This window comes from Cnephaeus nilssonii (genome assembly GCF_951640355.1).
Source record: "Cnephaeus nilssonii genome assembly, chromosome: 7".
Classification (NCBI taxonomy): Eukaryota; Metazoa; Chordata; class Mammalia; order Chiroptera; family Vespertilionidae; genus Cnephaeus; species Cnephaeus nilssonii.
The window spans coordinates 10447254-10475134 of NC_137078.1; the positions used below are offsets into that span (position 1 = coordinate 10447254).

At 46.6% G+C, this 27881-nt stretch overlaps 1 protein-coding gene across 1 annotated transcript in view; it reads right to left on the reverse strand.

The window, feature by feature from the left end:
• GMDS (GDP-mannose 4,6-dehydratase) overlaps positions 1-27643 on the reverse strand; it is a 687968-nt gene extending 660325 nt beyond the window's left edge. Inside the window, exon 1 of the mRNA XM_079777570.1 lies at positions 27356-27643. Within this exon, the coding sequence (XP_079633696.1) occupies positions 27356-27469 (114 nt within the window). The 5' untranslated portion in view covers positions 27470-27643. The remainder of the gene's footprint in view (positions 1-27355) is intronic.
• Positions 27644-27881: the final 238 nt, after the last annotated feature.

Here is a 27881-nt window from a genome sequence, read left to right on the forward strand (position 1 = left end):
CATTCCTGAGAGCATATTAAATCCTCTAACCCCAAATAAAATCTTGCCATCAAGTTTAAACTTTTCCAGGTATGTGCCCTTTGAAATCACAAGTAACAAAAGAAGCAAAAAGGTCCAACTTAAGAGTGAATCTCTGCCTGTGGTGAGTTGTTAATTCTTGGGATTTTGTGTTTCCAAGGGGGAGAAGGGTGTTGTCTCCAAACTTTAGGGACTCAAATTCTGACTCCACCTTCTGGTTGGGAGGAGTCCTATTCCTAACATTGTCTGATAATGTCATGGTGTTTGTCTCCCTCAGCACCCCCTGCCATTTGTGGTGTCAGTTTTCATTATGATGATGATAGAATGAACTCTGGGATCCATCTTGGACTATTTTTCCTCTATCTTGGAACGATCAGGTTCTTAGCCAGTACTTACTGGTGTCGACTTCTGTGACCACTGCTCTGGCTTTCTTGCCCTATGCTGGATTTTTCTGTTTTTTTTAATAACTTTTATTTATTTATTTATTTTTAATCCTTACCTGAGGATATTTTTCCATTGATTTTTAGAGAGAGTGGAAGAGAGACGAAAAGGCAGAGAAATATTGATCTGAGAGAGAAACATCAATTGGTTGCCTCCTGCATGCGCCCTGACCAGGGCCCTGGCTAAGGAGAAGCCTGCAACCGAGGTACCTGCCCTTGACTGAAATTAAACCTGGGACCTTTTGGTCCGCAGCCCACGTTCTATCCACTGAGCCAAACCAGCTAGGGCTGTTTTGTGTCTTTAAAAAAAAAAAAAAAAAAAAATATATATATATATATATATATAGTTGATAGTATTACAGATGTCTCCCGTTCTTCCCCCTTTTACCTCCCTCCTCCCAGCCCCTACCCCCCAACCCAAGTCTTCACCACCCTATTGCCCATGTCAATGGGCTATGCATGTAAGTATATAAGTTATTTGGTTTATCTCTTCTCATCCTAAGCTGTTTTCTCTTTGATCCTGCCCGGAGGTGGGGGCTCTGGTGAGAGGATGTGGGCTCCTACTTCTTCATTCCACTTGTTGGAATTTTTCCCTAACTTCTTTCTATCCTGCCTCACATTCATTCAGGCAAAGGCGAAAGCCCTGAAGAAGAGTGGGATTCTGCCTCCCTATAGCCTTTGGACTCAAGCTGCAGTATCAACTCTTCCCTGGGTCTCCAGCCTGCAACCAGCCCTATGGATTTCAGATTTATCACACTCCACAATCACATGTCACCCAATTCCTTAAAAAAATCTCTCTCTTCTTGTAAATATAGAGCCAACTGGTTCTCTTTCTCTGGAGACCCTGACAAATACAGATACGGTGATTTCCCACATCAGAACACAAAATGGCTGAATTACAAGGCGCACACACGGGGCAAGGGTCAGTGCTACAAAGGCGGAGAGTGCTGGTCACAAAGGGCTTGGACTCTGGGAGTTCACACTTCCCTTGGGGACAAGATGGAGCCACTGGCGGTTTTAAGCAGAAGAGGGACATTACCAGATGGTCATTTCAGCTAGAACTCACTGGCAGCAAATGAATGAAAAATGGAGAGACTAGAGATAGACCAGGTAGGAGGTGACTGCCACAGCCCAGGTAGGATAAGGTGACCTAGTTGGGCAGCAAGAGGACCAGAAGAAATAGCTATGCAAACTGTGTTAGGGTATAAAATCAATAGGACCTGCTAGTAAAGACAGGAGGGTAAAGGAAGAAGAGAATAGGATGGCTCCATGGTTTTTTACTTTGACTCCTTAATATATTGTGATGCTGCTCTGAATCAGGATGAGAATCAACAGATAAATGAGTAGGAGGAAGTGAGAGCACAAATTCATCTTTGGACATGTGGAGTAAGAAATGATACCAATGAAATACCTACATTGAAATATTGAAGCATTTGGAATTAAGGGTCTGGAACTCAGGAAACAAATCTGAGCTGGAAACAGTGCTTTGGGAATCACAAGAGTGGAGTACCTACAGCTCTAGGCACATAAAGTGGGTAAGGGAACAAAGAGAGCTGGGAATGGGATCTTAAGATGTACCAACTTCCAAAGGTGGGAAGAAGAAGAGGAGAAGGTGAGGGGGAGGCAGCACTAACAGTGAGGTAGAAAATAAACCAGCAGGGGAGGAGCCAAGATGGCGGCGGAGGTGAACGGCTGATCTGTTGCCTCGCATGGCAGTTTCGGAAAAACAACTAAAAGATGGACTGGTGAGCGCGGCGACTCCTGCTCGCGTCTCCCCAGGCCGGGCGGCTGCTACTCTCAGCCAGCACCGCAGCCGGGGCCATGAGCTCGTGGGTGCCGCGGCAGCTGCTGTGGCGGCGGCCGCGGACTCGGCGCAGCGGCTCTCGGTGAAGGAAGAGACCATCTTTCTGAGAGACGGGCCCACCCGCGTCACCGACCTGGCCCAGCTCCCCACTGAGATCCTCGGGGGCCCCGGAGACCGCCAACACCGACTTAGAGGATTCTTAAGACTTCCTGTCTTACACTCAAGTCCTCTAGCCATTTTGAGAGAGGAGAACTAAGAAGGCAGCGAAGTCAAACAAAGGAACTTCGCACACAGCAATTTCAAAGTTAAACAAAGGAACTTCGCCGCGCACAGAGCGTCTGCCACCCAGAACCACAGGAGAGCTGGTTGAATGGTGGATTTACAGCTAAGAGAGAAGAGGAAAGAGCGAACTCTGGAGGAGCTGAGGTGCGGAGGCGCGTGGGTCGGGGGAAGGGACTTGTGGCTTTTGTTCCAACCCTAGGGGAGATTAGCTCCCCAGACGCCTGCGGGAAGAGGCTGGACTCTCGGCCTTCCTGTCGGAGAGTGGGAGTGACTTCCTTGCGGAGGTGCGCCCAGCAATCAGTGTTTGCTGCGCTGGAGTGCGGAATGAGGGGGCTTGGAAACGTGGAAAGCAGAAACAGCAGACTTGCAGCCAGTGCGGTTCGCCACGCCATGGCCTGGTGGCGCCCTGAGGCCCCGCCCCGCCCTGAGACTCGCTCCGCCCTGGGACCCGCCCCGCTCCTTTTGCAGGTCCGCCCCGCACGTCTTGCAGGCACACCTGGGCTCCAAGCAACGGCTTTTGCATGTGGGTGGCCTGCCCTATGGCAGCTTGACCAGATAAACTGCGGTTCTAGTCGGACTGCTCTAGGGACCCTCAGACAGGAGGAGGAAACTGCAGTTTTTGCCGTAAGTCCTGCTGAGTGGTCTCAGGTAGTAGCTGACCTACACACCATTGGAGACCCAGAAAGGAGGGCATCTAGTGGTCGGTGTGAGATGACACCAGATTTCAACCACTCGCATAAAGGACACATTCCAGAGGCAGACTCAGTGAGCGCCAAAGCCTTGCTGCACCAAGACCCGGCCCAAAAATCTGTCTCCTACACAGCAACTCTTCCTTTATAGACACAGAGATCTGCACGGCCAATTGGCCTGGAGGACAATTCCTCCCAGCGACTCCAACAACAATCAAGACTTAACTATACAAAGGAAGACCAAGATGGAGGCATAGGGCAGAAGCCTGATTGCTGCCTACCACAACAATTTTGAGTCTACGACGGGAGAGCAGAGCAGACACCATCCAGAACCACCGGAGGGCTGACTGAGCAGATGCTCTACAACTAGAATAAAAGACAGGGCTACTCGGGATGATGCTGATGCCGGTGACCCAAAGATCACACTTTAAGAACTACGGCTCAGACGACACAGTGGCGGCCTGGAACGTGCTCGGCGCAGTTCCCCCAGCGGTCTCCGGCTGAGGGGAAGGCCCCACTCGCTGCCGAGCACGGACAGACGAGCCCCTGGGAGACATGGGGTGGGAGACTCCGCGCTTGCTGACCTCCGAGTCCTTCAAGAATCTCAACGCCCCGGAAGCGGCCAGGTGCGCACGCTCGGTGACTGGCCACCGCTGCAGACCCAAGGGCCGACGCAGCCACCCCGGACCAGCCCGCTGCCGCGCACCGGGCACACCGGAGCTTTGCCGACCCCGCCGCCCAGCGAGTTCTGCGGCGGCTGCCCTGGAGCTCTGAGAAAATGGCCGAAGGAATTACTGAGATGGAATTGACCAACAGGAAATGGGATCAAGAAGACGAAACCCTGCTGGGTCCCGGATCCGGGTGAAGCTGCGCGCCCCTGGGTCCGGGTGAGGCTGGGAACTGGGTCAGGGTGAGCCTGGGCCCCGGGTCCGGGCGAGGCCGCGGGCCCCTGGATCCGGGTGAGCCTGGGCCCCGGGTCCGGGCGAGGCCGCGGGCCCCTGGAGCCGGGTGAGCCTGGGCCCCGGGTCCGGGCGAGGCCGCGGGCCCCTGGAGCCGGGTGAGCCTGGGCCCCGGGTCCGGGCGAGGCCGCGGGCCCCTGGAGCCGGGTGAGCCTGGGCCCCGGGTCCGGGCGAGGCCGCGGGCCCCTGGAGCCGGGTGAGCCTGGGCCCCGGGTCCGGGCGAGGCCGCGGGCCCCTGGAGCCGGGTGAGCCTGGGCCCCGGGTCCGGGCGAGGCCGCGGGCCCCTGGAGCCGGGTGAGCCTGGGCCCCGGGTCCGGGCGAGGCCGCGGGCCCCTGGAGCCGGGTGAGCCTGGGCCCCGGGTCCGGGCGAGGCCGCGGGCCCCTGGAGCCGGGTGAGCCTGGGCCCCGGGTCCGGGCGAGGCCGCGGGCCCCTGGAGCCGGGTGAGCCTGGGCCCCGGGTCCGGGCGAGGCCGCGGGCCCCTGGAGCCGGGTGAGCCTGGGCCCCGGGTCCGGGCGAGGCCGCGGGCCCCTGGAGCCGGGTGAGCCTGGGCCCCGGGTCCGGGCGAGGCCGCGGGCCCCTGGAGCCGGGTGAGCCTGGGCCCCGGGTCCGGGCGAGGCCGCGGGCCCCTGGAGCCGGGTGAGCCTGGGCCCCGGGTCCGGGCGAGGCCGCGGGCCCCTGGAGCCGGGTGAGCCTGGCCCCGGGTCCGGGTGAGGCCGTGGGCCCCTGGACCCGGGTGAAGCCGTGCCCCTGGGTCCGGCCGAGACCAAACCAGAGGGAGTCGGACCTGCATTACCACCATTTGTCCACCATCCAGAGCTGAGGGGTCAGTGCCGACATGTACTCATAAGGAACTGGTGGACATTGATATTGGGTCTCAAAAGAACTGTGGGTCCAGAAAGAAACTCACTACAGACTGATTCCTTTGCCTGTCAGCATAACTATTATTGCTCGTCGCACATTCAATTCTTATAAGTATATCTCTAGTGACACATGAGTTCGCTCATCTAGGGGAAATGATGAACAACATAGACTGATGAACAAGAACAGAACCAGAAACAAGGAGGCACCGATCGGACTATCGGGCCTCAGAGGGAGGATAGGGGAGGGTGGGGGGAGAAGGGAGAGATCAACCAAAGGTCTTATGTGCATGCATATGAGCCTAACCAATGGTTGAGTTCAACAGGGGGTTGGGGCATCCATGGGGAGGGGTGTGGGATGGGAATGGGGGGATGAGGACAAATATGTGACACCTTAATCAATAAAGAAATTTAAAAAAAAATAAAGAAAGAAAGAAAATAAACCAGCAGATGGTAGAAAGTCAAGAAAAAGTGCCTTGCAGTGACAGCAGGTGCCAAGTAATCAAGCAAGACAAGGACTGAAGTTACACTGGGTTAGCAATGAAATGTTTTTGATGATCTTAGATAATAAGGTTTTAGGATGTGATAGAAAAGTAATCAAGTAGAGTACTTAAGAGAAGAAAGAAGATACACTGACTAAAGACACTTGGCTGTGAAACAAGGTCAATGGGAATAATTAGAGGAATAGCTTTTTTGAGAGCCCTTTGTAGAAGAACCCTAGAAATTGCCCATCCCTACTGACACAGTTGAAGTTTGATGTTGGAAATCTTGCAATACTCCAAAAAGTAGGAAAGTATTTTCAATTGGCAACCAATTGCTTCTTCATTTAATGTTTCTTATAAGAGAAATACATTTATTCTACAAAGGGTTTATCAAGTAGTTTTAGCTATTTTACATATATTATTCTAGTTACAGGAGCAAAAGTGATCAGTGGTCAAAAACATTTTGTATACAAGTTTGGTTTTGTGTCTCAGAACAAATGCTCATAAAGAAAAATATCATGAGCCCCAGCTGGTGTGGCTCAATTGGTTGAGCATCATCCTGTTTACAGAAAGGTTGCTGGTTCAATTCGAAGTCAGGGCACATGACCAGGTTGCTGGCTAAATCCCTGGTCTGGGTGCACATCAATGTTTCTCTTTCTTTCTCCCTTCCTCTCTCTCTAAAATCAATAAAAATATATATATAAAACAAAACTAAACAAAACCCCAAACTCTTAAAACTCTTAAAAAAAAACAAAAAACCAGCATTTATGGACTATCATCAAATACCTTAATAAAACATGTTTATTTGGACATGAAAGAAGAATTAGTGAAGTATTCCTGTCAAAATTATAGCCTATCTTCAAGAAAAGAATTCTGGGGCAAGGTAGACTAATGTCCAGAACAGTTAATAATAAAAACTCAATGTGTACTTATTATGTGCCAGGCACTGTGTCCTTAACATGCATTAATTAATCTCACCCTCACCCCATGAGGTAGGTAGTGTTATTATCCCCGTTTTACAAAAGAGAAAACTAAGGCACAAAGAGACTGAATACCTGCCTCACGGCCACAGAACCAAGAATTGGGAGAAAAGCCATCTGAACATCGGTGTCTCTATACAATTTCAGCCTTTCTCATATCGACTTTATTGCAGACAGAGGGGCAGAACAAATAGCCCCTTTACCGTATACTTCCTCTGTTAGTGAAGGCCCTGCCCCTGCATGAACTCCCTTCTGCAGATCATTCTGGCTGGTCCCGTGCCACTCTGTGTGTGTCATGTCATCTGCTAGCCCTTAGGTTTTAATGAGGCCAAAAAGGTACTACATTAGGTTTTTCCAGCTTGCATCCGGATCAGTGTGTTTGCTATAGACCAACACAGGTGGCCAATACCACACCTTACTTACACATTACGCTAGGAATCTAAAGGGCATGATTGTTGAAATTCAAACATAAAGTAGAATAAGGAAATGTTTCAAGGTTGAAATGAGAGGGATGGATTCAGGAAAGTGACAGTTTTCATCTGGACCATTACCTATAATATCATTAATACTCCTTCCAGAACTATGTAAATGCGATTACATTGTTTGCTTTTAAACTCTCCTAAGGTACAACTGCAATCTACAAGGCAATCAGTCACTGGAGGGCAAGGACTACCATTACAGCTCTCCTGCCCCTCTCCCTTCCTGGCATGTGAACTCTAATAATAAGCTCAGATAACAAGTTATTCCCACTCCAACCTTTTGAAGGCCTAACTGTGTGTGTGTGTGTGTGTGTGTGTGTGTGTGTGTGTGTGTGTGTGGAGGGGTGGGGGTTAATATGTAATTCTGAGGGGAGACAGAAAAGGGAAAAAATGTAAAAAGAAAAAACTAGCGGGGAGGAGAAAACAAAGAGCAAGAAGAGAGAAAACAATTATACAAGGGACAGTTTCTAAAAGATGATCCCCAGCCAGGTGAGCAGTTAAGATTTATACCCTGCTGAAACCGGTTTGGCTCAGTGGATAGAGCATCAGCCTACGAACTCAAGGGTCCCAGGTTGGATTCCGGTCAAGGGCATGTACCTTGGTTGCGGGCACATCCCAGTGGGGGGTGTGCAAGAGGCAGCTGATCGATGTTTCTCTCTCATCGATGTTTCTAACTCTCTATCCCTCTCTCTTCCTCTCTGTAAAAAATCAATAAAATGTACTTTAAAAAATAAAAATAAATTAAAAAAAAATATATTTATACCCTGTGTTTATTTGTTTGTTTGTTTGTTTGTTTACTAGTGCTTTCTAACATTTCATCATGTCTACAAAATACAACACCAACTTTCAAGAGAAAATCAACTGAGAAATCCAGATAGAACCTCACCCTTGTGCAGGTGAGGAGTCTCTATCTCCACCTACCTAGGATAGAGAGCAATCCTTTTCTAGGTACTTGTCAACAACATACTTGATTTCTCTCAGACCTGGCCTTGGATTTAGAATCCTGGTTCTTGGGTAGAAATAATATAAATCCTGTGAAGTTAGAGTCTTTTTTACCCAAATGTAGTCCACAAACTTTGAAAGAATATGTCAGAGCTATAAGGAAACCTGTGAAATCATGATCACTAGCTGGATTAAGGAGTTAGTTTTCATATGATAATTGTCCATAAGAATAAAAGTCGGGGAGGGGAGAGGAAGAAACTTTCCCTTGCCCATCAATGTTCTTTTGGCAAGTGTCTAAAAATAAAATCAGCATGAGAGTAATGAGAGGAATTAACCAAAATTAATTACATATGTACATATAGGAACCCCACAAACATAAGAGGTTCAGAGACAGAAAGGTAAAACGGTGTACATATAGCATTCTGAGCTGAGGATGAGGTAAAGAACCTTGTGTCTTAAGAGGGGAGGAAGGTCATTTGCAGGATGATAAGAAAAGCAGGTGTTAAGTAGTCAGAAGTTTGCTCTGCCTTATAGGGAGGTCATAAAAAGTTACCTCTGGTAATAACTCTTATTATGATCAAGACCCCTAATTTCTATTCTTTCAGGGAGAGGTAAAAGTTTCTTATGAGCCAGCAGGGTCTCGATTGCCTTCAGCTCAAAATAATTCACATACCAAAGCGGCACATCTTGGGGAGGCCTGTTCTAAATCTGTTAAGTACAACTAAATTTTGCCTTTACTCTGTTTTATAGTTAAATTTAAATATTAATAAATCAAGTTAATAAAGTGATTTCATAGAGACATCATTAACAAAAATGAACTGAAAAATATACCAAGAGCAATACTCCCAACAACAAAGGTAAACAACAACCTCTCAATCAGGATGACTAGTAAACAAATATGAATATCTAAAATTGCAATCTTCAATCAACATCACAGAAATTCTTTTAAGTTTTTACATATTACATATCAAAAATCACTGAACTCTGATTCTATTTGCATTTATTTCCCTAAATTATATCATCTCACTGAAAATATAAAACCAACAAAAACAAGAAACATTTAAACTAAAATACACAAGCATATATCTATGATAATAGTAATAGAGGCCAAAAAAGTACTACATGAGCTACCTGATTAGAAATCTTGAAGATAAGGTTTTCCTCACCCCTGAACCCAAAGGTGTGCTCCACAGTTCGCTTAGTCCCTTGTACTCAATAAGTACTTGCTGACTCCTAAAGAAGCTCTCAGGAAAGATTCCACATCTATAATAATAAAAGCATAATATGCTCATTAGACCGGATGTCCTTCCAGACAACCTTTAGGATGAAGCCGGGGCTGCAAGGGAAGCCCGGGTCCCGGGTGCCTGCCGGTGGCCAGAGGGAAGCCCGGGTCCCAGATGCCAGAGGGAAGCTGGTGCTGGCAGCCAGGGGAAGGAAGGCCTACTCTTGCACAAATTTTGTGCATCGCGCCTCTATTCCACTATAAAATCTGTACCCTCTTCCAGTCCAATAGCATATGCTGAAAAGCAGTAAAGCAAATAGAAACACTTTAGTTAAAACAGTGAAAAAAAGATAATGCTGCCAGTGATTAGTTCTGAGTGGAGTGATGAGGGATGTTGGTTAAGGTTTTCTTCCCTGGCATTTTATACCCTCCTATTATTTTCCAATTTTCTATAGTAAACATGTATTATTATTTTTAATAATTGGGAAAATGTTAAGGAAAAATCATTTCTTCTTCAAGTCACTATCACAGTTCCCTTAAATGAGTGGTTCTCTACCTGAGCTCACTTTTGAATTACTGGGGACGTTTATAAAAACAGTCAGTCGAAGGCCCACTCCAAATCCACGAAATTATACAGGGGGAAAACCAAGACTTTTCCAAGCTAGTCAAGTGATTCTACCATGCAACCAATACTGAGAGCTATTTAGGCTTTATGGATGATTCCTATTTCAGCTGCAAAGTTGAGTTTCTTTTTTTTTTTTTTTTTCTTGCGGGGGGGAGGTAGTTTCTTTGGAGAGGGTTGAAATCAGAGGTCAAAACACCAAAAAGAGCCCTAGCTGGTTTGGCTCAATGGGTGGACCGTCGGCCTGCGGACTGAAGGGTCCCGGATTCAATTCCAGTCAAGGGCACATGCCTGTGTTGGGTGCTCAATCCCCAGTGGGGGGCGTGTAGGAGGCAGCTGATCAATGATTCTCTCTCATCATTGTTGTTTCTATTTCCCTCTCCCTTCCTCTCTGAAATCAATAAAAACGTATTAAAAATAAATTTAAAAAAAAAAACACCTAAAAGAAAGACAAAGTATTCTTTTGGTTGAACTCCAAATCTATAGTTACAGTGGATTCTGGTGAGAATTTCACTAATTCCTAGAGAGTGAACAGAGAAAAGGAACCTTAGCAGGAAACACCAAGATGTATGCAATAAGGGAAGTGATAGATTAATCAGGGTTGGAGCTGAAGAATGGATGAAAAAGACAGGTTTGTTTCCTTGGGATTCTGGAATAAAGGGCTGTTTTTCACAGGTACAGCTTGGGTCACAGTGGTAGCTGCATCTCAATAGGCACACAAGTAAGTGAGAGAAAGGCAGAGCCAGGTTCCTCTGGGCATGGCCACATGTGAACTCACTGGCAGTTCCCCAAATGCAGGCCCTCACACCTGTTTCCATCTTCTCAGTTCTGGGCAGCATTTTCAGGAGACCTGGAAATCTGCACACTCCTAAAATTTGTAACTTACAGTCAGGATGCTGGCATAGATAAACACAGTAATCCCCTCCTCCTACAACCACATCAAAATTACAACTAAACTACAGAGCAACCATCATTCAGAACTTCCTGAAATCGAGCTGAATGACAGTCCTACAACTAGGGAATTAAAAAAGAAGCCACATTGAGATTGGTAGGAGGGACAAAGACGTGGAACAGGCTGGTCCCACACCCACATGTGACGGATAAAAATTGGGAGGGATATCTTGGCTGTGGAGGTCCCCCCTAAGGAGCAAGGGGCCCAAGCCCCACTCCAGGGCCCCCAGCCCAGGGTCCCCGTGCCAAAAAGACAAGTTCCCATAACTTCTGGCTATAAAAATCAGCGGGATGGAGGCTGAGAGAAACAGAGGCTGCTAGAGTCCCAAGCTGTTCCTTTTTTTTTTTTTTTTTTTCACCCAAGGATATTTTTTTCCATTGATTTTTATAGAGTGGAAGGCAGTGAGATAGAGAGAGAAACATCAATGTGAGAGAGACACAGGATTGGTTGCTTCCTGCACTCACCTGAGGGCCAGGGATTGAACCTGCAACCCAGGTACATACATGCCCTTGACTGGGAATCAAACCCTCAACCCTTAGGTTCACAGGCTAATGCTCTAACCACTAAGCAAAACAGGCCAGGTTGCAGTTCCTCTTTTTTTTAAAAATTAATTTTAGAGAGAGAAGGAGAGGGGAAGAGGAAGAGAGGGTGGAGGAGAGAGAGAGAGAGAGAGAGAGAGAGAGAGAGAGAGAGAGAAACATCAATTTGTTGTTCCACTTATGCATTCAATAGTTGATTCTTGTATGTTCCCTGACCAGGATCAATTCTGCACAGGGACTAACTCTGACTCACTCCTTCTGAGCTCCAGAGCTGGGGCAGCAGCTTGAAAGGCACTAGAGACATATGAGGAAGAACTGAATGTCCAGCATCAGGGCAAGAGCTGGGGGGCAGCTTTCTCCTAGAGAGAAGTGATGGCAGAGGCCATTGTTCCTTTGATAAGCCCTTCCCCCACACCGCCAGCAGGAGGGCACAATATCTGAGACTCCATCAACCTGGCTCACACTGTTTACCCCATCCTGTTGATTCCCTGAGGTACCACTCCAGCCAACTTTCCAGCCCACCCAAGCTGTTTCGTGGCTATTCCATACAAATGGTCTGTCTTGGCTCATGCTTCGAGACTTTCCTAAAATCTCTCAAACAAGCAGCATTTGGTGCCAGTGTGTCCTAGACCTCTCATTAAGTGGCCCCAGGCCTGGAACTAGCAGCAGTCAGCCTTAGTTCATAGTTTGGCCTTGCCCGAGCACAGGAAACAGCCATCTGCAGATCACTTTGTAGCTCATGCCAGGTGGCCCCAGGCAGAACATACGTGGGGGGCTGATCTTGGCCTACACATCCTGGGAGGACCCACAGCCAGCACATCCAGGGACAGCCTCAGACAACATTGAAGCACCACCTCCACAAGTGACACACTCAAGGGGCAAACTCAGCAGCCATCAGAGCCCTGCTGAAGTAAGCCCTGCTCTGTGGGGTGGGCCCCTGAACAGCTGTTGCTCCAAGGTGATCAGAGGTCAGTGGTCAGTGGTCAAAGCCAGTCCGAATGTTGTAGGCAGTGGGAATGGTACTATGTGTCTGAGCAGTGGGGTCAGACCAAACCTGGGTTCAGCAACCTGGGTACTTGAGTTCTGGCTAGGAAAGAATTCAAAGCCAAGACCCAAACTGTAAGAGAACATTTATTTGGTAAATCACAGAGGTAAAAAAGTAATTCCTAGCCGATCGGTGTGGCTCAGTGATTGAGCATCAACCCATGAACCAAGAGGTCGCTGGTTCAATTCCCCAGGTCAGGGCGTATGCCTGGGTTGCAGGCTCAATCCCCAGTAGGCGGTGTGCAGGAGGCACCCAATCAATGATTCTCTCTCATCACTGATGTTTCTATCTCTCTCTCCCTCTCCCTTCCTCTATGACATCAATAAAAACATTTTTTTAAGCAATTCCTAGAAGAAATGGGTTTAGAAAACAAGTTATAGAGGTAAAGTAAGGGCCCTTGGAACTTGGGAATGAGGAGGTTAATGTAATGTCCCTGAGGGGGGGGGGGGGGGGGGGAGAGGGGCGCGGTAAGAGGAAGGGGAAAGGATAGGGAAAGGCCCAAGCATGCTCCCAGAAGGGAGAGCTCACTGGGTCCTCCTCCTAAGGCAGTGATGGCAAACCTATGACATGCGGCCGCATGCCGAGGATGAAACATTTGCTGCTCCTGAGGATGAAACATTTGCAACTAGAGTCTTGGAGTTAGTTTTTTCCTCAAAGTGACACACTACCCGAGTTATGCTCAGTTTTTTGGCGAAGTCTGACACACCAAGCTCAAAAGGTTGCCCATCACTGTCCTAAGGGCTTTAAGGTTGGAGACTTTAGGGGAGGTCCCAGCGGAAGATCTCAATAGAATATTCAGTAGTTTTCCAGGTGTGTCCATTCAAGGTTGTGATCTCTACTGATTGATTGGTCCACATCAGGGGAGGAGGTCATTATTCATTGCAGCTGGTCCTGAGGTCAGCGTAGCTGGTTTTGTTGCTTATCTAGGCCTGGAGCTGAAATGCAACTGAGGCATAGATGTTATCTCTAGGGAAGAAAGGTCAGGGGGTCCAAACCACACGACCAGCCATATGCTAGGGGAAGAAAAGTCACCTAGGTGGCAAGGTCCCACCCTATAATATATTGTCCATTGCTAGGCACCTGGGGCTTTCCACCCTGATGACCTTCTGTAACTGGCCCATCGTCCTTGCTCTGCTCATGGCTAACTGCCTACCACACCTGCAGCTGATCAAGGGGTAAATTCCAGCCACTGACATGCCAACAGCAATCAAGACTCAACTACAAGAATGTTGAGGAGCACACGAGACTTGGGTGGAAAGTTTGTAAGGAGGACATTCCGAGAAAAGGGAAGTGTGTGGAAGGCCACCTGCGCTGCTTATCAGAATTCCGATTTAGGGGAGTGCCGAAGGCAATGCCCCTAATTATTCTTTGACCTTTCCAAACAAGTCTGTGCACATGCAGACCCCCGGGTGTTTACTGGAATCCTTAAGCTTAAATCTTTGGGTATCCTTGCTTAAAGGACACTACAAACTCATGTGTCCTCCCAATATTATTTACCCTACTGATTGTATCTAAAAGATAAATTTTATTTCAAACAGCTGCTACAATAAAAGCCTAATGAGGCAGGCAATCGAGGCTACCTGGTTCCTTTAGCCAGGCAATTCTTAGCCCTCTCTTTCACAGCAAACATTGTGTCAGAGTAATCCATTCATCCGTCACTCAGGGTCTGCTGGTCAGCCCCGGCACAAGAGGAGGGTGTACACAACCTACACTGGGGGAGCACACCTAAAGTGACTAGCTTGGGTGATAGGGGAGGCTGTGACACTGGACCCTACAGGACACCTACTACATTAGGTCACTACGAAACCTGTGAGATGTAGCAACTCTACCTGATACATAGAAACAAACACATTTTGGGAGGTCCCTAAAATGAGGAGACAAAAAAACATGTCCCAAATGAAAGAACAGAACAAAGCTCCAGAAAAATAACTAAACAAAATGGAGACAAGCATTCCATTAGATGCAGAGTTCAAAACACTGGTTATAAGAATGCTCAATGAAATTAATGAGAACCTCAACAGCATAAAAAAGGACCAGTCAGAAATGAAGGATACACTAACTGAAGAATAATTTACATGGAATCAACAGTAGAGTAGATGAAGCCAAGAAGCAAATCAGCAATTTTAAATATAAGGAAGCAAAAAACACCCATCAGAACAGGAAGAAAAAAAAAAGAATTAAGAAAATGAGGATAGTGTAAGAAGCCTCTACAACTTCAAGCGTACTAACATCATGGGGGCATCAGAAGGAAAAGAGAGAGAGCAAGAAATTAAAAACCTATTTGAAATAATAATGACAGAAAAATTCCCTAACTTGGTGAAGGAAATAGACATACAAGTCCAGGAAGCACAGAGAGTCCCAAACAAGATAACCAAAAGAGGTCCACACCAGGATACATCATAATTAAAATGTAAAAGGTTAAAGACAGAGAGAATCTTAAAAGTAGCAAGAGAAGAGCAGTTAGTTAAATACAAGGGAGCTCCCATAAGCAGCTTATTTCTCAACAGAAACTTTGCAGGCCAGAAGGGATTGGCAGAAAATATTCAAAGTGATGAAAAGCAAAGACCTACGACCAAGATTACTCTAATCAGCAAGACTTTCATTTAGAACCAAAGGACAGATAAAAAGTTTCCCAGTCAAGGGAAAAACTAAAGGAGTTCATCACCACCAAACAAAGAATTATATGAAATGTTAAAGGGTCTTCTTTAAGAAGAAGAAAAAAAAAGATCAGCCCTGGCTGGATAGCTCAGTTGGTAGGAGCATTGTCCTGATATGCCAAGGTTGTGGGTTCAATCTCCAGTCAGGGCACATACAAGAGAACCAATGAATGCATAAATAAGTGGAACAACAAAAAAATGTTTCTCTCTTTCTCTCTCTCTCTCTCTTTCTCTCTCTCTCTCTCTCTCTCTCTCTTTCTCTCTCTCAAATCAATAAAAAAATATTAATCAAAATATGTACAATAAAATGACAATAAATACATATTTATTAATAACTGAAACTAAAAGTCAAAATAAATGAACAAGCAGAACAGAAACAAACTCAAATACAGAGAATGTTTTGACAGTTGCCAGATGGGAGTGAAAGAGGCTAGTAAACCAGGACAAGTGGAATAGGGAAACTGAGATAGTTAAATGGCCAAGCAGTTTATAGCCATCCATTAAATTATAAAATCCTATCTTCTATAACCAAGGATACGTAAGAGTAAGTAGTTTCCACTTCTCCCCAACCAGAGGGTAAATAGGTTAAATCACCCTACTCAAGGAGATAGTAGAAATCCATTTAGTGCCATTTGCCAACCACACCCAAGAACAGATGAAGTTAAGGCAGGGGTGGGGAATGTCCGGCCCTCGGGCAGTATAAGGCCCATAAAATCATTTTGTCTGTCCCTGCCATGGCAACTGCAGGCAGGACTCAAAATTCAAGAAATCTAGAAGCTTTTTTCATAGCAACATAAATTTATATTAAGTGAACTATATTAAGCGAATGATGTTATAAATATCTAAATGGCCTTGGCAGAAAAAAGGTTTCTATCCCTCAGTTAAGGGAATAAATCTCATTTTGGCACAGCAGTATAAAACTGATGAATGTTCTATTGAGATCCTGCCCTAAGACTACCCTGAAACTCCCAGCTTTTAAAAACCCTCAAAAGGAAGGTCCCACGGCATGCTCTCTCCCTCTAGGCAGCATGTCAACACCATTCCCTTTTCCCTCTTCTTGCCCCACAGGTATGCATCTCATAAACTCTAAGGGACCCCATGAGACTTGCAAATAGGGGAGAACTGAGCAGTGGCAGCTCATCCCAGGCTAACCCCCTGAACCTGTCTCCAAGGCCCCTTTTCTGACGTCCCAGTGAGCTAAAGCAGCCCAGCCCAGGTATCTCTTGTTGCTTCTTCTATGCTAAGCCCTTCCTTGTTTCACTGGACCCAGGTTTAATACACATACCCTCACCTGGACTCGTGTTGTGAAATTTTTCCTACACAAAGTCAAGAACCCACACACTATCAGCTGGCCCTAGGCAGACCTGTCAGGGCCAGGTCCCCTTTCTAGTAACAGAGGGGGCTAAGAGGTATCAGTGAAAAAAGTAAAGGGATTCAGAGTACAAATTGGTTGTTATAGATTAGTCATGGGAATGTAAAGTATAGATAGGGAATATAGTCAATATTCTAATGACTATATAGGGTATCAGATGGGGGCAAAATTTATTGGGATGATCACTTAGTAAGTTATGTAATGTCTAATCACTGGGTGTACACCTGAAAATAATGATATTGAATGTCAACTGTAATTGAAAATTAAAAAAGCAACACATGGCACTGCCATGAGAGGCCCTCTCTCCAATGCATGGTGAGGCCTGTGAAGCGTCTACACTGGGAAGCATAATACAAAAGGAAAGCAAGCAGCAACTTATACCTGCTGGTGCTGAACCTGAATAAAATACACCGTCCTTAATAGCAGAGAATTTAGGAAAATTCTTCTTCTGCATTTTTCCTAAAGAAAAAGGAAGGGCACCCAGTTGGCATGGCTCAGTGGTTGACAATCGACCTATGAACTAGGAAGTCACAGTTCCATTCTGGTCAGGGCACATATCTGGGTTGCAGGTTCGAACCCCAGTGTGGGGCGTGCAGGAGACAGCCAATCAATGATTCTCTCTCATCATTGATGTTTCTATCTCTCTCCTTCTCCCTTCCTCTCTGAAACCAATAAAAATATTTTTTTTTTAAAAAAAAGAGAAAGGATCCACTTGTTACAGACAGCAATAAGAAAAGCAGCCCTTCCCCACCCAACGGTAGTCATGCTTCAACCTGTTTGGCGGGCTTTTGAAATGGTGGTACTAACTGATCAAAGGGGTGTATGCTTTAACAAATCCTGCCAAAAATACTCTGGCTCCTAACTGGCCCCCTGCCTGCCTGATCGCCCCTAACCGCCTCTGCCTGCCTGCCTGCCTGATCACCACTAAACACTCTGCCTGCCTGCCTCATCGCCCCTAACTGCCTCTGCCTGTCTGCCTCATTGCCCCTAACCACTCGCCTGCCTGCCTGATCGTCCCTAACTGCCTCTGCCTGCCTGATCACCCCTAACCGCCTCTGCCTGCCTAACCACTCGCCTGTTTGCCTGATTGCCCCTAACCGCCTGTGCCTACCTGCCTCATCACCCCTAACCACTGGCCTGCCTGCCTGATTGCCCCTAACCACCTCTGCCTGCCTGCCTCATCACCCCTAACCACTCGCCTGCCTGCCTCATCACCCCTAACCACTCGCCTGCCTGCCTGCCCCAGCACCCCTAAACACTCACCAGCCTGCCTCATCGCCCCTAACTGCTTGCTGGGGGGTGGGGCCAGCCAAGGGGAGGGGCTGTGGTTGTTCTAGTCTCTGGTCATTATGGTCGTTCCGCCGTTTCAGTCACTGGGCTTTTATTATATAGTATCCTCACTGCATTCTGAAGTAGGTTTATTGCTTCCTAGCATCGATAAGAGTGATATAGAGAGATGCAGAAATTTGCCCATGGCCCCCAGTAAGTACTGAGGTCAGGATTCAAATCCATGTATAACTGGCTCTCCTCTTCCTTTAGGAACAGATATCTCTCAATTCCAAGGCTGGGATTTGAATAGTATGCCAAAATCATTGCTGACAAAAATATTTGCATATTAACACAACCCTACTGCAATTAAATAGAAGGGGAAACTGTCAAGTTATAGAGATAAAATAAACTTCCAAAGCATACTCAGTTGCTCTACCTGGATAAAACAAAACTGTAACCCAGTAGGGCCTACATGTGTCTCTGCTACTACACTTACCATAGCCATCAGCCAAGGTGCTATCAGAACCACACTTTTGCCTCTGCCATGACCACCCTTGTGACACTCCAAGAGCCACAGCAACTTCCCTTCAGAGTCCTGCACAGCAGGCTAACTCCTGAAATCCCTCCCAAATCCAAACACCAGTCCATATCCTACTAAATTCCAGTTTCCATTATACATGCTATAAATTTTAAATTCAGAAAATGAAAGAAAATGTAGATGTCTTTACTCTATACGTATATTTATATCTATTTCCTAAAATGTGTATTTAAAGAGAAGAAAAGCCAAAGCCCATAAAGGTTAAGTGATCTGCGCTGTTCAAAGAGCTAAGTAGTAACTTCAGGTTTCTGGGACCCAGCTCTAAGCCCTCCAGTAACCACTGTGCTATACACAGAGCATCTTCTAAGATTTTCAGCTAGGCTCCCAACCATTTACCTGGTCTAAATAAAATAATTCCTTTTAAAATATCCCCTTGTTTTTAGCAATTAAAATCAAAACACACATAATAAATAGTCTGGCAAAAGTATAAATTTTGGATCATACTTAAATACTTTAAAATCTGCATGTTCAAACATCAGTAAAGATGAAAGTACAACTCAATGAAAGAATATACTATATAAGTAAAAATTATTCAAAACTTTCTAAATTAGTCAAAACAGCAAAATGGATGATGAGGTTAAATAAAAACAAAACAAAAATACTATTGTCCATGATAAAGCTGAAAGGAAATAAAAACAATAGAGGCAATTCAATTGTTCCCAACTCCTATGTCTCCTTTTCAAGGTAAATATTTAAATGCAAGAAAGCAAAACTCTGAAAATCCATTATGGATTATCACATCCCTTCAAAAACAATCCCCCCAAATCTTTCCATTAGCCCTTGAGAAATCCAATTAATACTTTTTTCTTATATATACCCAGATTGACCAACTTCACAAATCAAGTTGAAATCACACAGAAGATCCCCAAAACTTGATTTCAGTTTCAGGTTCAAGTTAAAGTTATAACAACACAACAACAATTTGAATATTCTTTCCAAGCACACTTAAGAGACTAGTGACAGCCAGGATATTCTTTCCACCCATACTTAGAGAGTAAGAGACTGGTGAAGTTCCCCTCAAGGATTTAAAACTTACTGAAAGGTAATAAAATGGATTTGTAGAAAAAAACAGTTTGCTGTAAAACAGGATGCCATGTTACATTAGCAGCAGCCTCATACATATCTTGATTGCATCATTTTTCTTGAACTTTATTTAGTACCGTGTTGTTTTGTACAGTAACATGCTGCACAACCTGTACCAGTTGTGATAGACATAGAAATCAGTGATTAAGACACTTTTTGTCATATCCTCAAGAAATCACAATCCGTTAAGGACACCGCACAGATACCATCACTCCAATCCTTCTCCTAGGGCTAGGCAGACATCACTAATCAATCATGGGCCTCACCCTTGAACTGGCTAGTCTTGGCTCCAGGATTCCATGTAGCCATTACCAATCACATGGGCTGGTTTTAACAGACCCATCACATTTCACTAAATCTCCATTACACAAGTGATGATTCTGATACCTATATTTGAATGTAGAGATTTGTGGGAAGCTGAATATGGCTTAGAAAGTAAAACCAAAAGAGGCAATGTTCCTATCATCCTACCTAATAAAAGAGTAATATGCAAATTAACCATCACTCCGCTACATGCACAAGCCATGCCCACCAGCCACGCCCAACAGTCAATCAGAACGAGTATGCAAATAAACCCAACCAAGATGGCTACAGCCACAGAGAGCGGGAGGGAGGCTTGGGTTTCCCTGGTAACAAAGGAAGCCAAACTTTCCGCATGCCGTTGCAGGCCTAAGCCTCCACTCAAGGCTACAAAGTTTCAATTATGGAAGGTAAACAAATCCAAACAGAAATGGTGGCAGCCACGAAGCTGGAAAGAGCAGGAGGCTAGGGTTGCCCCATGCTTTCTGCGCACCCTGGCCGGCCCAGGCCTCCGCTTAAGGCTACAAAGTTTCAATTATAGAAGATATACACAAACTCCAACAGAAACGGCTGCCAGCCACGGAGCGAGCAGGAGGCTTGGCTCCACTCCAGGCTACAAAGTTTCAATTATAGAAGGAAAATAAATTCCAGATACCAGGGCCTCCGCTTGGGTTGCCAGGGGGCGTGGCTGGCCTGCAAACCACCACAGGCCCCTCGCTCAGGCTGCCCCACGCCCCAAGGGAACCCCCACCCTGATCCGGGACATCCTTCAGGGCAAACCAGCTGGCCCCTACCCATGCACCAGGCCTCTATCCTATCTAATAAAAGAGTAATATGCAGATTGACCATCACTCCAACACACAATATGGATGCCCCCACGTGGTCAAAGATCCTGCCCCCATGTGGACACAAGATGGCCACCACAAGATGGCCAGCAGGGGAGGGCAGTTGGAGGCTATTAAGCCTGCAGGGGAGGGCAGTTAGGGGTGACCAGGCCGGCAGAAGAGGGGGCAAACAGGCTGGCAGGGGAACAGTTAGACATCAATCAGGCTGGCATTGGAGTGGTTAGGGGGTGATCAGGCTGGCAGGCAGAAGCGGTTAGGGGAAATCAGGAAGGCAGGCAGGCGAGCAGTTGGGAGCCAGCAGTCCTGGATTGTGAGAGGGATGTCCGACTGCCCGTTTAGGCCCGATCCCACTGGGACATCCCTTGAGGGGTCTCAGATTGGAGAGGGTGTAGGCTGGGCTGAGGGACACACACCCCGCCCCCGTGCACGAATTTCGTGCACTGGGCCTCTAGTCTATAATAATAAAAGGGAAATATGTTAATTAGACTGGACTTCCTTCCAGACAAAACCAGGGCCGGAGGGAAGCCCAGGCAGCAGAGGGAAGCCAGCCTGGGTCCTGGATGCCTACGGGCAGCCAGAGGGAAGCAAGCCCGGGTCCCAGGTGCCAGAGGGAAGCCAGTGCCAGCAGCCAGGGGAAGGAAGGCCAACTCTTGCACGAATTTTGTGTACTGTGCACCTAGTCTTTTATAATTTGACTAGAGGCCCGGTGCATGAAAATTCATGCACTAGAGGGGTGGGTCCCTCAGCCTGGCCTGTCCCTCTCACAGTCTGGGAGCCCTCAGGGGCGGGAGGCGACTCAGCAATCAGGGGAAGGAGACACCCCCATCACACCTCTGCTGCTGCTGCCACTGCCAGCAGCGCAAGTCTCGGCCAGCCCTGGTTACCTGAGCCTCAAAGCCGGCCCCGGATGGCTGGGCAGCCACCATCTGAGGCTTGCCTGTGCCTCGGGCTGGCCCTGGGTGGCTAGGCAGCCGCCATACGAGGCTTGCCTGTGCCTCGGGCCAGCCCTGGGTGGCTGGGGGGCTGAAGAGACTGGGGGACTCCAGAGGCAGGCACGTCAAGTGGCCAGACCTGCCTTGGGGCAGGCCCAGTCATGCCACATGCCTGCCACCCTGGCAGGGCTGAGGGGACTGGGCACCACCATCTTGTGGCTGTGGGCACCACCATCTTTGAGGGCGTGGCAGTCAATTAGCATATTCCCTCTTTATTAGATAGGATTGAAGCATTAAAAAACTGGGGGGGGTGGGGGGAGGAATGGTACTTACTGCCAATTCTCAATTACCATTTTCTAGCATTCTAAATTTATCTATATATATATAAAAGGCTAATATGCAAAGTGTCCCTGTGGGAGTTCAACCAGGAGACCAGGAGTTCTATTGTTCACTATGACATGTGCTGACCACCAGGGGGCAGCGCAGAATGAAGGAAGGCCCTGGCCGGCAGCCGGTAGCCAGGGAAGGGAGGCTTTGGCCGGCAGCCAGAAGGCCCCGATCGGCCCTGATCGCTGGCCAGGCCTAGGGACCCTACTGTGCACGGGTTTCATGCACCAGGCCTCTAGTTCTGAAATAAAGGGGATGAAGTCGGTTAAGAACCACCAAGTCTAGGGAATCAGGTTATCCATTTTACATATGCTTCCTTTAAAGGCCAAGATTGTTTTATGGTAGCTAGAATAAACTCAAAAGAAACTAGTGAAATTAGGGAAAATTAAAAAAACAAAAAAGGCTATAAAATTAAAGTAATATGGCTTAACTAATCCAACCTTAATAACTTAAAGAGTCCAACTTTTTCATCTAACACAAGACTTGCCAAAAATTTGTCTTCCACCAAAGATAAGTTAACTCTTCTTGACCATGACTGACATTCAACTATTTAAAGATAAATGCTTTGTTCTCCAGGCATCATGGTGCAAAACTCTAGAACCTCAAATTGGTACTAGTTTAAATGGCTGACCAGATCTAAACCACTTCCTAAGGAAAACCTAGGCCTATCTGCAGGTGGAAAGGACCACACCATGTCACATTCTTCCCGATTTAGAACACCATATTAACATTACTATCAAACACACTTGACAAAAAATTCTGCAATTCCCCCAACTTGCTTGCTCTCCTGACAGAGACCAACTTAAAATGAATATTAGAAAAGGGAAAATCCACAAACACTAACCATCAATTCTCTAACGTCTCCACCTACCAAAAAGTGTGCTTTCACGGTCAATTAAAGAATAATGAAAGTGTCCTAGGAAGATGACTCTGTCTTTCTTCTTTAAAAAACTACAATGGAACTTACTGAGCATCATGTTATTCTGAGTCTGTTGTTTAACAGTTATCCTGCTGAGAGTTTAATACTAATAAAATGTTGCACTCACCTATCCACTTTGTCTTTACTATCAAGAAGGTCAAAGCTGAATTTTATGCCCACCTGACAACATCCTCAGCTTTGGATTTTGGTACACTACCTCCATCTTTCTATTGCCTTCACTTCAGATTCCTATTTCTTTTCTTCTTTTTATGATGGTCTATGTTTTTGTTTGATTGTTTGTTTGTTTGTTAATCCTCACCAAAGGATATTTTCCCATTGATTTTTTTTTTAGAGAGAGTGGAAAGGTGGGGAGAGGGAGACAGAGAAACATCAATGTGAGAGAGACACATCGCTTGGTGGCCTCCTGCATGTGCACGAACCCAGGTATATGCCCTTGACCAGGAATCGAACCTATGACCCTTCAGTGCATGGGCCAATGCTCTATTTCCTCAGCACACCAGCCAGGGATGATAGTGCTGTGTTTTGTTCTTTTTTTATTGAAGTCACCTCAGAATTGTTTTGGAAATGAGCAAAGGATATAAATAATTTAGTAATTTAATTTCCTTCATTATTACTATTTATTTTTTTCCTCAGTGTCCCCTAAAACTCTCCCTTTTCTGTACTCTTGTGCATGCTGTTTACCCCAAACACAACCCCTGCTATTTCTAGCATTCAATGACGTCTCCCAGGCTCCTGAGGTTGAACGAAGCATTCATTTGGTTCCTAACATACTTTTATAATACTGATTTTTTTTCCATGTGCACTGTCTTTTCAAGTTCCTCAAAGTCTATGAGATCCTAATGGAAAGAGAGTACATCTTACATACACTGAGTGGCCAGATTATTATGATCTCTGAACGCATAATAATCTGGCCACTCAGTGTGTATGTGTGTGTGTGTGTGTGTGTGTGTGTGTATATATATATACACTGGCCACTCAGTGTATATCCTATATAATAAAAGGCTAATATGCAAATTGTCCCCTCGACCAGGAGTTTGACCAGCAGGCAGGCCTGCCAACCGCCCATGTCCCCTCCCTCATGCACCAGGCCTCTAATATATATATGGGCGGTTGGCAGGCCTGCCTGCTGGTCAAACTCCTGGTCGAGGGGACAATTTGCATATTAGCCTTTTATTATATAGGATATACACTGAGTGGCCAGATTATTATGTTTTCAGAGATCATAATAATCTGGCCACTCAGTGTATATTTATATTCCCAGCAGCATCAAAACAAGCCTTACACGTGGCAGCCACACAGTAAAGACATGTTCTGTTAATGGGAAAGGTATGTTAGCATTTTTGAAAGCTCACTGGGTGAAACCATGTGGAAAGTAGGCTGAAAAGGAGTTTCTATCTTAAAGCAATTTACAAACCAAAAAACTAAGATAGTAAATTGCCTATGTAGCCAACAGGAATGGCATATATGTAAATACACATAAACTTCCTGGAATGGCTACTTTTGGCAGAATTAGTCAGCGTTCACAAAGACTTTTAGTGGAGTTAAAAGGAATAAGACTGTGAGGATATTCAGTCACAGTTTAACGACTCCAAAGATGTACAAGGAGACAGTATTCAAAGAACAGCAAGTACATTTTCATGGATGTAGTAAAGAACGACAAGCATCATTAAATAATGGAGGTGAATTTGGGGGACAGCTGACAGAGGGCCTAGAGGCAGCAATGCAAAGCTAGGGCGTGGGGGTTTTTTAAGGTAATTTAATTAGGTAAAATCTTTGGAAATGATGCACAACTACTGTGTCAACAATTGATAGGAGGAAGAAAGCTAGACTATGAGGCCTGACAGTAAGTACTAGTGATGCCAGCAAGTACTGGCTATCTGCACTCATTCTCAGGTGGGTATGTAGGACAACCCATTTAAGAGCCCATCTGGCACAATGGCCACGATAGCCCTAAGGGCCAGAGCAGTGGTTTCTACCTCACCTTCTTGAATCTGAATCCTCTTCTTAGAGTAAAACAATCTCTCTCTTCTCTCTCTCTCTCTCTCTCTCTCTCTCTCTCACACACACACACACACACACACACACAAAAACACACTCACAGAGCTGTAATTTCAATTGTGTGGCTTACCATAGAGACAGTATAACAAAATGCCTCAGAGCAACTCCTGGGTTCAAATCTCAGCTCTGACACTATTAGGTGTGTACTCTCAGGGAACATATTTAACTTTACTTAGCCAGGTAAAAACTGTACCTTCCTCTTAGATAGATATATAAAATGTTTAGCAGAATGAGTAGTTCAGTAAGCTCTCACCCAATATTATTTTTTAAATGGACAATACGGTATGGATTTTCAGACCCCTTGTATTTACTTCACAGTCCTCTGGAAATCCTTCATACCCAAGTTGGGAGTTGCTGTCTTAGAAGTAAATTCCATCAGTAAGGATTTATGTGACAGCTACAATGTTCAGCATTGTGCCACGGCCTACAGAAGCCAACACAATACCCAACAAGTAAGGGGACAACACAGAGGGTGGATGTTGGAAGGACATGGGATTGTGGCAGAGGTTAAAAGGAGACTGAAACTCAAGCAGGAGTTTAAAGTTGGAAATGCTATGGGGAGCCAAAGAGGTCTGATCAGGGAGTAGCATGCTGAACATGTGCTTAAGGAAGACTATCCATTGGTAGCCTTTAGGGCAAACTAGAGTAGGGGGCACATCTCTCACCACTCAGAAACAACCAGGAGACTGGGCTCAAATCTCTAAAGAAGGTTCCATTCCTAACCTGCACTCTGCTGGTCACTTACACCGAGTGGCCAGATTATTATGATCTCTGAACGCATAATAATCTGGCCTCTCAGTATATATATATATATATATATATATATATATACTGAGAGGCCTGGTATTATATATTATATATAATATATATATATATATATATATATATGCATGAATTCGTGCACGGGTGGGGTCCAGCCAGCCTGGCCAGGGGGAGGGGATATGGGCGGTTGGCCGGCCTGCCTGCCTGCTGGTCGAACTCCTAGTCGTGGGGACAATTTGCATATTAGCCTTTTATTATATAGGATATACACTGAGTGGCCAGATTATTATGCGTTCAGAGATCATAATAATCTGGCCACTCAGTGCAAATTGATTTAGGCGATACCACTGGTTACATTAACAGCTTAACTAATGTCTTCATAATACTTAGAAAAAAAATTTACCTAAAACAGCACATGTAGGCTTAGTAAATATTTGAGCTTCAGATTCAGTCTAAGAAATTGGAAAAAGGGGAACCACCTGCATAAGAGTCCTCAGCATTGGAAAAGGATAGACAGTAAGTAGGCCCGGCCCTTGCCTGAATTTAAGGGTTCCCATCCTCAATCTCAAATCCTTGATCTACCCACCTCTCTTGCCAGTTTTCAAACACTTGTTTATTGTAATTTCCTTAAACATAGTAAAATGCATGAATAACCAGAAATCAATCAGATATCCAGTAGTTAAAACTCTCTAATCTTTTTTGACTCTCCATCTGGCCAATTTCAATTTCTCTCTAATGCTAGAGCTTTGAGAGCAGGAGTTTGAATCCCAACTGGGCACTTCCTAGTTGTGTGATGTCAGGCAAATCAAACTCACATGCTTCCATTTGCATATCTGTGAAGTGGGGATAAGCTGTCAGAAAGTAGTTGTGCAAACTAAATGGTTAATATCCATCAAGTGACTAAAACATAATAAGCACAATATGTATTAGCTATTATTATCATCTTTATTACAGAGTAATATTGGCTACCACCAGATCTCCAGGAGTACAACTATCACATTTTTTTCAACAAAAACACACGGGCAAAACTATTTCATTGTCACTGAATCGCACACCGCACAGCTGGATAAGACGCTGTGGTCAGCCCCTACCTGTTGCAACACCTTTAAGAGAAGACTGTCACAAACTGGCCTGCACATGAGGCTCCAACATGCAGGACTGCTCCTCCTGAACTACCTCAGCCCAGAGCTCATTTCTCTGGAAACAGAACCCTAGCATGTGTGAACAGGAATCTCAGAAGTTCATGAAATTTTTAAAAGTTTTTGTGATATATGCTTTAAAAAAAAAAAAAGTATTTCCTGGTCTGTGACCCACAGCACTACTTGGTCATTTTCTCTTTTCTATCTAGAAATCTGTGAGACAGAACCAAAACAGCAAGAAACTTCCTCCCCTGCTTCCCAAGCATTAGCAGGTAAGCGGCCCTTAGGTGACTCCACGCTCACATTCATAGATAAACGGTCCCCCGCCCCGCCCCCCATCTCCCCCCTCCCGCCCCCCGGCACTAGGGTCCGGTCTGCAGAGAACTGAAATCTAAGTGCATCCTAGAGGGCTTGTAAAGACACGGGCTCCCGTGGCCTGTGGACAGGTGAGAGGGTCGCCTTGCTCCGGTGTGAGGACCACATCCCGTGCAGGACACGCGCTCCCACACCCCGGGAAGACCAGAAACACTCAATGCCGTGAGCACACTCCCGCAGCCACATCTGTCCGCGACCTCTCGGGCAGCACCCGCCTTCCGAACCGCCCAGGAAACCGTTCCCGGAACGCGGGCAGCCCCGGCCAGCGCGAGGTGCACACGTGCCCGGCGGCAGCAGGCCCGGCTCGGCCCCGCCTCGCACTCACCTGGCCCGTGATGCCAGTGATGAGCGCCACCTTCCTGGGCTTGCCCATCTCGCCATCCCCGGAGCCCCTGGCGCTGGGGAAGCGTGCCGGAGCTTGTGCCGGAGCTTGTGCCATGTCCCCGCGAGGCGTGCAGCAGAGAGCAGGGCGGAGCGCAGGTGAGGCAGCGGCGCCAGGGGATGTGGGAGTGTAACCCGCGCGCAAGTTGCCTCGCCCGGCTGCAGGGAAGAGCGCACCGCGCGGCCAGCCGCCACAATCTGACAGGGAGCTCGGAGGCGGGTGGGAAGGGCAGGGGGCGGGCCCAGCGGCGAGGCGACGCGGCGGCGCGGCGGCAGCCAGGCGGGCGTGGCGTCATCCCGTAGGCCCGCGACGCTCCCGCGGCGCTAGCGGCAGGCCCCGCCCCCCGTCAACGGCCTAGCGGGCGGGGCGGGGCACCGGAGGGCGGGGCCTGCCGCTGGGCTCTGCGGCCTCTGGTTGGGGGCTAACCTGCAGCCTCAGGAAAGGAAGTGATTCTGGTCCAGCTCCTGGC